Here is a 10,709-nt window from a genome sequence, read left to right as displayed (position 1 = left end):
GCTCCAGCCCCCCCAACCCCCCACTGGCCCCGACGTCAGCACAGAACTGGAGCGACAGCGGCTTTTGAGGCACTGCAGGCTTGAAGAACCGAAGTGCTGCCAAGAAGCCGCTCCTTTCCAATGAGGCGATGGCGAAGACTCGCGTTCGCTCAAGCCCAGGGCTTAAAGTCAGGGGGGGATCGCCCCCCCCCCCTTTTCCATTTTAAGGAGGGGCTGGTATGTGTGTATGTAGGTACGAGGGGCGTTCAATAAAGATTTCCCCTGACTCACTTCTATATATTGCAGGATGCTGAAACTGCGCATGTGTAATGACATAGCCTCATAGGTCACTGTAGGTTACGTGCCAATGTGCAACTCTAACTAATAACGGTCTATCTTTTAGAGGTGCTGAAGTAGTGTGAGGTGTGATAATGGATGCAGTGGAACACAGAGCAGCCTCTAACTTGTGGTGGTGTCGACGCTCAGCACCACCGCGGTTCGAGCACTGGGAGCTTCATGCAGGTTGCGCGTCCTCGTTCGTCCCGCGCCCGTGTACCGTTCGAACTGCTGCGCGCGAGAACTCGGCGTGTCACCGCGAAGGGACGGCGAGCCGTCGCGCGCAGCGAGGGAGACCCTAGGCGACACTCTCCAAATCAGTGATTTATTACGGGGGATTTTAATACAAGAGAACAATAATTCGTTACAACCAATCGCACGTAAGATAGTTACACAGGACACCAATCAGCTAATACAAATGTTTCCAAATTTGGCCGCGAATGGCACACCCACAAAACGAACAAAGAAAGAAAGAACCAGGTTTGGAGAGCCGACCTACCCTTCGGCCAGCGCTCCCGCGATCTCGCACCCCAGAGCAGAAGACACAGAACAGATAAAGCAACACTTAAAAGGAACATACGGTGCACGATCGCGAGGCGCTGCCTCGGGACTTCCCACGCGTACGGAGATTGCCCTAACCCTCGCGACCAGGCCCAGTGGTCATCGCGAGAGTGCGCAGCATAGCCGCGAGGGACCTTTTTCCCGAGCGGCGTGTCAAAGCTCGCCATTGCGAGCTGCGACGTGCTTCGCGGAACCCCTTTGTGTATTCCGTCCGCCTGCGGGGACCCTTTGCTCCCCGCGCCCCCGGGAGCGGACGCTGTACTGTGTGTGTTGGGGTGCCGCCGAAGGCAAATAAAGTGTTTGTGTGTGTGTTATCTCGAACGCTGTGTTTATGCCGCGCGGCGCTCGACGCCTTGCTAGCTGAGCGCGCGCGGAGCGGTGCGCTAAACTAAGCAGGCGACGGTAGACGCGGCCCTGTGGCTCGCTAAGCCTGAACCCGCGGTAGTCTTCGGCTCCGGTGAGCATCGAGGCTACCACACTGGCGCCCAACGTGGGGCGCCAGAATGTGGTGGTGTCGACGCTCAGCACCACCGCGGGTTCGAGCACTGGGAGCTTCATGCAGGTTGCCGCGTCCTCGTTCGTCCCGCGCCCGTGTACCGTTCGAACTGCTGCGCGCGAGAACTCGGCGTGTCACCGCGAAGGGACGGCGAGCCGTCGCGCGCAGCGAGGGAGACCCTAGGCGACACTCTCCAAATCAGTGATTTATTACGGGGGATTTTAATACAAGAGAACAATAATTCGTTACAACCAATCGCACGTAAGATAGTTACACAGGACACCAATCAGCTAATACAATTGTTACCAAATGTGGCCGCGAATGGCACACCCACAAGACGAACAAAGAAAGAAAGAACCAGGTTTGGAGAGCCGACCTACCCTTCGGCCAGCGCTCCCGCGATCTCGCACCCCAGAGCAGAAGACACAGAACAGATAAAGCAACACTTAAAAGGAACATACGGTGCACGATCGCGATGCGCTGCCTTGGGACTTCGAGACCGCGGAGGGTAGCGCGCGCCCGCTGAGGCCGGAGCCCCGACAAAACGACGTAACCGCCGGCCGGCGGCGAAGAACAAAGAACAAAGGATCGCCGCCGGCCGGAGCGGCCAAAACGCGTACGCACCCTTCGAGGTCCCCAAGTGGTCTCTCTCGAACCTCGGCGCTCGCCCGCCGCTTCTAGGCGAGCGCGAGCAAGGTCTAAATCCCGCCAAAATTGGGCCAATCGGCCACCGTGTTTAACCTTCGAGGGCAGGGTGTCAGCAAAGTGACAGCGATTTATGACTAGCTGCCACCCGTCCGGTCGAGAGGAGAGGGACACAAGATTTCTCCAAGGAAAGATGGCGTCGAGCCACTGGCGCGGACGCCTGAATTCCCACAAACTGTCTATCATTTAGAGGTGCTGAAGTAGTGTGAGGTGTGATAATGGATGCAGTGGAACACATAGCAGCCGTCATGTTCCTAAGGCCGCACTCCAAGGGAGACGTTCGATGATATAAAAGAGGTTTATGGGGAGGATTCCCCGACATATGATGTAGTCAAGAACTGGCATTGTCAATTCAAATACGGTAGGACTTCGGTGGAAACGGCTCTGCTTGCAGGGCTACCCCACTCCGCTATCGATTAACACACCATCCAGCAGGTGGAGACCGCCATTTTGGAAAATCGCCGCGTAACCGTTCGAGACCTAGCCCAAAATGTCAAGATTAGTGTGGGGTCCATGGCAAAAATCATTCAGGACCATCTTCATATGCGTAAGGTATCCGCACGCTGGGTTCCCCGGCTACTCACACCTTTCCAAAAGCAGGAATGAGTCGAATGCTCCCAGGCTCTTTTGACCACGTGCCATGGAAACCAGCAGGACTTTTTCAACAGACTGATTACACAGGATGAATGCTGTGTCCATCACTGTGATCCGGAGACTAAAGTCCAGCCGATGCAATGGAAGCGCTTGGAGTCACCGCCTCCAAAGAAGACACGCAACCAGCCCTCAGCGGGCAACGTCATGCTCACAGTCATTTAAGACCATCACGGAGTAGTGTTGATGGATTTCCTAGGAAAGGGTGCCACGATTACTGGGGCATACTATGCTTCACTGCTGCGGAAATTGCGGGAGGCCATCAAAAGCAAGAGACGTCGCATGCTCACCAAAGGTGTGCGCCTTCTGCAAGACAATGGCCCAGTTCACAACTCACATGTTGCCCAGATCTTTATTGAACGCCCCTCGTATAAAGGTCCCCGCCCACTGAGGGCCCCCCTCCAATGAAGGTAGACTTTAAGCCCATCTGCACTGGACTGCAGATGACTGGCAAAATGTTGTGTTCACGGACGAATCCACGTTTTGCACTCAGTGGAGCCAAATGCAGAAGGTCTGCCGACCACACCTCATGAGATGCGTATTCATAGGCGTGCGCAGGGTTCCCCATCAGGGGGGGGGGCAAAGGTTCATCGCCGCCCCCCCCCACCCTACTAAGTCAATGTCCGGGGCAGATTTTGCGCCCCCCCCTTCTTAGGTGACCAGAAGGGTCAATGTACGTGGGGCAGATTTTGCGCCCCCCCCCCCTCTCAGGTGATTAGGGGGGGCGCCCCCCCCCCGCCCCCCCTGTGCGCACGCCTATGTGCGTATTACAGCTAAGTTTTTATCGGACATTATTCCCGACGTTGTCCCATTTTTCTCACTGTATGTTTTCAGTGGTCTGTTAATTTTAAATGAGATATACACACGCACGTGCATCGAAAACTACCACCATGCTTTATCGAAGTAATCGCTCTGATGTTTTCCAGGTACGACTTCCTCTGCGTTCAGCAAGTGAGGACCAGTGGGCGCAAGAGCGTGAATGTTTGGGGCGTGGTAATCAAGGATGGCCTTGGATCTCTGCGAAGGATTGACGGAGGAATGTGCAGTGAAGCATATATAGAAATAATAAATCAAGTTCTTCTTCCCTCTGAGCTAAATGGTCCTTCCGGCTAGATACTGGCTGCAGCATGACTTGTCGCACGCCGTGCGAGCGCACCTGGAAGAACTCGGCGTCATGACACTATAGATTGGCCACCATTAGGAGCAGATGTTAATATTATTGAGGACATTTGGGGTATCACGAAATTCAGTCTATCAAAGAAGCAGCTCCACTGCGCTAGTTGTGATGGATTATGGGCAGCCGTTTAAGAACCATGCATGGGTAACCCTGAAAACTGAACCTGACATTGTTCAAGCACTGGCGCCCTGCCGCGTCGTCTCTCAGAGGTTGTCGCATCTGTTGAAGGTTTTGTTCATCATACTGTGACCATAAAGACCACAGAGGGAAACATTCTCTAAGTTCTTTTTTTTTTTCGGTAAACAACAGAATAAAGTAGTATTTGTCACGACAGAAGTGTCTTCATCAATACTTCTTCGCTTAGAAAAAGCGAAATCGTACATTTTCAAGATCAACTGAGGTGCGCTATTACGTCCATATTCTTCGTGGAAACAAGCATAACTAAATAAATTGAACAAACAACGCAAGGGATAAAAAAGTTTAATGAGCTCTGTGGGCGCCTGTCGACACCTCGAGGCTGCTCATGGCTTTAGGCGTTCAGAGAAACAAGCCTGAAGGAAGAGTGCAGCTGGGTGGCCTTCTTTGCTTCTCTTTATTTTTCTTTCATCTTATAAATGCGAAGAATTTCTTGGCGAACCAAAGGCACACTTTGAGCGTTTCTATCTATCTATCTATCTATCTATCTATCTATCTATCTATCTATCTATCTATCTATCTATCTATCTATCTATCTATCTATCTATCTATCTATCTATCTATCTATCTATCTATCTATCTATCTATCTATCTATCTATCTATCTATCATCCATCCATCCATCCATCCATCCATCCATCCATCCATCCATCCATCATCCATCCATCATCATCTATCTATCTATCTATCTATCTATCTATCTATCTATCTATCTATCTATCTATCTATCTATCTATCTATCTATCTATCTATCTATCTATCTATCTATCTATCTAGATACGCAGATTAGGGTGGCATTCTAGCCACCCTACGCAGATAGAAACGCTCAAAGTGCCAAAGGTTCGCTAAGAAATGCTTCGCATTTAAAAATCACGATTTAACGAGGAATCAAACTCAAGCATTCTGCGCGGCATTCTATGCCTGTCGGTGCAACGTCATTTATGGTTACGGTGCTGGCTATCTAATTTTATAAGCATTACATATGTACAACTATGATACAGGCGTCATGTCGGGTTAACGTCAATAGTGGTTCCAGTGTTGGCTCCGCTTTCATAGCAGTCTAATAAACATTACATTTGTATTACTATGATTCAGCAAGCTATATTCAAGCGTTGTTCGACCCCGGAGGAACACGGTAACGAAAGTTACGCATGATATTCACACCTTCGCACCGTAAAGTGCACTTCGTTTCGATAATACTGACGCTTGTGCTTTAACGCGAGTGCTGACGTTACGTCGGACCATAAGTTACCCTTTAAACGCAAGTGTTGGCGACATTCCTGGTAAGCCAAAAACACGTCGAGCCACCTCGTAACGCTTGGCTCAAAGCCAAAAAATGCAGCATAGGCAATTATTTACTCGCCGACCGCTTCGCATGAAACCGATTCCCACGAGGCGTGGGATCAGCCGAACTTTTTTCTTTCTCTCTGTTTCTTTTATGGATTTTTTGTATCTGGTCTCTTTCTATTTCTCTCCATCTATTTCTCTTTCTTGCTCTTCCTTTCTTTCTCTTTCTGTCTTGCTCTCTGTTTTTTTTTTTCTGTCTCTTTCGTTTCTGAATCCGTCTCTTTCTATGCACTTCTATCTTTTTATGTTTTCGTTCTCTTGCCCCTGTACGGAAAGCTGGGGAGTCGTTTTCGACAGTCTTCTTCGTGTTTCGGGCGAAAAGTACAGTACATCGCAGTAAGCCCATTTCGTTGCTCTAAAGGACCCTTTGCAGAAAAGCCATGTGTGTGTCACGGATTGCCATTTTTGCGACCCGGCGCCACGCCGATTAACGGACGCCGCGCTGCCCCGCTGACCGGCGCGACCGCTGGACCATGAGAGGGTTGTCTTTAGAGCCGAAGGGGTATTCTTCTTCGCACGTTCGCCACTGCTGCGCCGTGCTCCCGACTGGGCTGCAGAAATAAGCGTCTCTTCCTCTACATAACCACAAACAACAACAACAACGTTCGCCACTGACGTTTGATCCTTTGTACCTGTACCGGCGGCGACGGCAGGGTCGTTGAAGGCCGCGATGTACCCCGAACCAGGCATAGACTGCAAGACGCACCGGCTGAGAGCCAAGGAAACGGACCATTCTCACGGTGAAAACTGCAGGTGGGCAAGCCGTATGCGATCGCCTTAGCAGGTTGTCACTCTCGCTCATTTGAGTAGCCCCCATAATTAAAAAGGGACGCGGTCAATATATTTTAGGGCCGAGTTGGTAACAATAAAACGCGCATGATTGGACCCATATGGAGTTCCCTCTTGCTCCAGTAAGAGAAGCGGGGGACACGAAGGGATATCGCCCTGCTAATCAGTCTAGTTGCTTGTGCAGAAACTTGGTGCAGAAGCAAATCAGCAAATATCCCTTCTGGTAGTTTTTAGTGTGGCTCTGTATCGGCTGGCCACCTAAACTTAGCCGTTCATCTAGTTGATACGCGTAATTAATACCTGCAACGTAGGCATAGGAACTGCAATCTCAAGTTAGCTCAACTTGCTTGAGATCACTTTCAAGCACCAGCCCCCGGAAAGATCAACGTTGAAACTCCGCCGACATCGCAATCGTGCCAGACCTCTCTGTGGACTGTGCCTTCTCTCATCCGATCGTCGGGGACTCAACGCTTCCGGTCATCGCACGTATGCCTCCATCTGTTTATACTTTCCAACTTTCACATCTTTAGCTACTGTTAACTCAATTAACGCCCGCAGTTAACCTAGATGTACAGCCTGCGTTGATATCTACTGTTAATTGTGATACTTGCCTCTTGTAAGCTGATTGATCGATTTTATACGTTTGTTAGTTATGTTGGGTTTTATGGCTCAAAAATACGTATGTTAGTTTGCTTTAAGTGTTGTACTGCTGAAATTACTTGAGCTGCGATATCGCTAGATTGAAGTTGTTCTTTAGTCTTCCAAACACATCTCTGATCTGTTCGCTATGTTTGCTTGCGTACGGAACGACCTAACCTACCGACTTTGCGCTGGCGACGCTAGAGTGGCAACTTGTAACAGTGATCACTGCACATTAAGGACTTTCCGGAAGATGTCCCCTCACGTAAAGCACTTTAGAGTGCCCTTGTGTCAGGGCTATAAAACGATGAAATCGCCGTGTGCCGCGCGGGCTGGGAACGAAGAAAGCACTCCATTGAGTCCATTTCCATGAGAAAATCGCAGGTGCAGGATGTACACATCTCTTTGGATGCAAAAATGTTTTAAAATACGGGTGAATTCATTATTGTAAAATGTTCACTCCAATTTAACAAAACAATTATTAACAAAATGACATGGACTTTTCGACACACATGCACCCATGCACACGCCTGCAGAGGACATAGCTTCGACTCAAACGATGCGACGACGTTAGCTCGGGAACGAAAGTGGGGCAAAGGAAAACTACTGGAATCGTGGTTCATTCGTCTTAAACCATCGGCTTGCAACTAAAGCCCCTTTGCAACAACAGCGGCGCCCCCCTATTGGACGTTTACAAGGACGTATGCGACACTGGTCGATTTCCACTCAATACCACCTGCACAGGTGGCGAAACTAGACTCCCGAGAAAAACTGCTCTGCAATGCCATCCGCCGCAAGAACCCTCGCAAGCACTCTTGCAGACTGCTCGACTCCTTGGCGCGTCGCACGCTAGCTTTTGTTTACTTTCGAACTTGTGTGATAGTTAGCCACGGTTAAGCATATGGTTTTGAACTGTTAGCGAATTGCGACTCGAGCACGCACACACGCATTCTCTCCCCATATATGTATATATATATATATATATATATATATATATATATATATATATATTGACATGCCAGCCCCCCCCCCCCCCCCCCCCCCCCCGCTCGAAAAAAATTTCTGGCTACGCCACTGCCGCGGAGATAACTCGTATGTTGAAGGGATGCCTGCCCAAACGAAACCATCGAAGCCACCGGACAGGCGCCACTGCAGCCCCCACGCCCACTGCGTTTCGGTCCTCTTCCCCGCTATCCACGCAACCGGGTGTCAAAAGACAGATTTGTCGATAGCTGCCGGTGGCATGCACGAGATATTAAGGGACGATCGAGCCAGCCGCTAAAGACCATGCGACGAGAGAAACATTCCCAGGAACTGGGCCGAAGCTTCGCAGTCAGCAGCGCGCGAACATAAAACCAATAAAACGTCGCAAGAGTACGCTGCACGCGGCAAGGCGCTGACTCCCAAGGGGTAGGTAGAACCACGTGTAACATCGCCACCGTTACGTTGGGGCCGAAGACCATTCATGCGCAGTGGGAGGTCACCGCGCGGGATTTCAGTGGTTAGCACGTCGGTGCTTCACTCATCTTCTGCGGCCTTTGGCGTTTTGGTTGGCTCTGTCCCATGCGCGTCAAACACCAGATTCACGACGATGATTCGCGCCGTTCTAAAACTCCGCGGAACCACGCGTAGGCGCCTCGACTACCGTAAGTCGGCTCCCACACTTTTCCCTATGCCGACAAGGCCACGGGGCCGCGCAGCAGAACCGCCCGAATACGCAGCCCCCCCCCCCTCCCCCCACGCACACACAAAAAAAAAGCTACTTTCGAGTTGGCCGAATAAAATAGTCACCGAAGTAAAAAAATTGTGTGCCCTTTCCTGGCGGCAGCCTCACAATGGGGTTGTGACAGGCGAGCGGTAGATTCTTGCGCCTCACGCGGTCGCTCATCCACCCTGTTCTGCATGATGTTCTGTGTGTGGGCGCCTGTTCAATGCCGAGGAACGTTTACAGAAGGAACGCCGTTCACTATGCCGTTCCTACGTAAACGTAACGAGTTACCGTTACAGTTCCACCACCGATCCTCAATGGAACGGTGTCGTTCCTCCAAAAAGGAACTAGTTCCTAGAACGCCGTTCCGTACAACTGCCTCTCGTCTTCGTCCTGTTCTAGAGCTGTTTCTTCGTTCAAAATCAGTATGTACCAACAAGCCCAATTCAAGAAGCTACCACGATATGATTATGAGGGACGCCGTAGTGGAGGGTTCCGGAAGGTACACGGGCCTAAAGAATTTTCGCCTCCACCGAAAATGCGGCCGCCGCGACCTTCGGCTCAGCAGTCTATGGCACCATAGCAGGCAAGCGAACGAGTTCTTTGCACTTTCGAGTTTAACAAAGGAACGGAGAAGCACTATACACCAAACGCAAATAAGCGGCCCAATTCGATATTTGAGACGATTTGCTGTTTTTCCTGACCATATTCTGCTGCGACGGGGCTTTTTTTTTTTTAAATTCGTCACGTGGTGTTATGGTCTGACGTAACACAACTGCCCACATACTGCGCCGTTGGTGCACTTAGTTTCGGTATCGCCTAGATCGGGGTCTTGAATTTCAATCATTATCTGAAATTACGTGTGCTTTAAAGAAAAAAGTGCATGCCTTAAATTTTCACGTCCTACAACTCTTCCATATAAACAACGGCCTCAAAGATAATAATTTAAAAACTTAATAATTAACGAGTTTTTGTTAATATACTATAGTCGGATACAACTTTAGAAGGCAGCGGCATTTCCTCCTCAAAGGCGGATGAACACAAGCCTGCACTAATGGGCGCGCACTCGGGACTGACGTCATGAGCGGGACGGCCGGGGGCTACGCCTTCGGAGAACATCGGCGCGTGCATGAGCGGGACTATTTCTTTAGCCGCGGAGGCGATCGGCTGCCGCACTTCGGTCGTCTGGGCGGGGCCTCCTCGGCATAGAGTTCGTTTAATACAACAGGGGCCTGGCTGCCATAGCATTTTTATTAAAAATCTATTGTCTATAAATTTCTGACCGCTCCGATCAGCGTGAAATTATCATCTTTAGCTGGTGCTCACTTGTGAAATTCATGACTCAATCATCGAAATGCACTCCACTTTCTACCCTTTCAACGCGAAAAGAAGAAAGAAAGAATGACACAAGGCTTTCTTCCCCCTTCCCCCTCTCGACTTATGTGGTTTGGAGGTGAGTGTACGATGCATACACATACGTGCCACACGAATACAACTTATGAAGTCCGGAGAGGCCCCGCCCAGACGACCGAAGCGCGGCAGCCGATCGCCTACGCCACTAAAGAATCAGTGCCGCTCATGCACTCCGCAATGTTCTCCGAAAGCGGCGTCACCGGCCGTCCGGCTCATGACGTCAGTCAGGAGCGCGCGCCCATTGGTGGAGGCTTGTGTGCATCCGCCTTTGAGGAGAAAATGCCGCGGAATTCTGAAGTTGTATCCGACTTAAAGTAACGTTGCGCTAAAGTAGGCATTCGCTGCCTTGAGGAAGGCAAGACCGCTTGTCAAAACGCTGGCTCCAGCGACACCGCCTGTTCCAAGGATTTTTCATCACTTTCCCCCAGGGGCGTAGCCAGAAATTTTTTTCGGGGGGGGGGGGGGGGGGGGTTCAACCATGCTTTATGTATGTTCGTGCGTGCGTTTGTATGTGTGCGTGTATATATACGCAAGCAAAATTGAAAAATTTCGGGGGGGGGGGGGTTGAACCCCCTTAATCCCCCCTCCTGGCTACGCCCCTGCTTTCCCCGGACAGCATAGGGTGAGCAGTTTCCACTTGGGCATGTTAGTACAACCACAGCCGCTACATAAAAAAAAAAAAAAAACGAATGTAGCGGCCATGGTACAACATGG

General features: G+C 50.5%; 1 protein-coding gene across 1 annotated transcript in view; it reads right to left on the bottom strand.

The window, feature by feature from the left end:
- Window positions 1–6,136, bottom strand: part of LOC119406453 (oocyte zinc finger protein XlCOF19-like) — a 17,111-nt gene extending 10,975 nt beyond the window's left edge. Inside the window, exon 1 of the mRNA XM_049420103.1 lies at window positions 6,079–6,136. Within this exon, the coding sequence (XP_049276060.1) occupies window positions 6,079–6,136 (58 nt within the window). The remainder of the gene's footprint in view (window positions 1–6,078) is intronic.
- Between the last annotated feature and the right edge of the window lie 4,573 nt (window positions 6,137–10,709).

This window comes from Rhipicephalus sanguineus, chromosome 10, assembly GCF_013339695.2.
Source record: "Rhipicephalus sanguineus isolate Rsan-2018 chromosome 10, BIME_Rsan_1.4, whole genome shotgun sequence".
Lineage (NCBI taxonomy): Eukaryota > Metazoa > Arthropoda > Arachnida > Ixodida > Ixodidae > Rhipicephalus > Rhipicephalus sanguineus.
The sequence above is the reverse complement of the archived record's forward strand: the minus strand, read 5'-3'. Positions and strand labels throughout refer to the sequence as shown.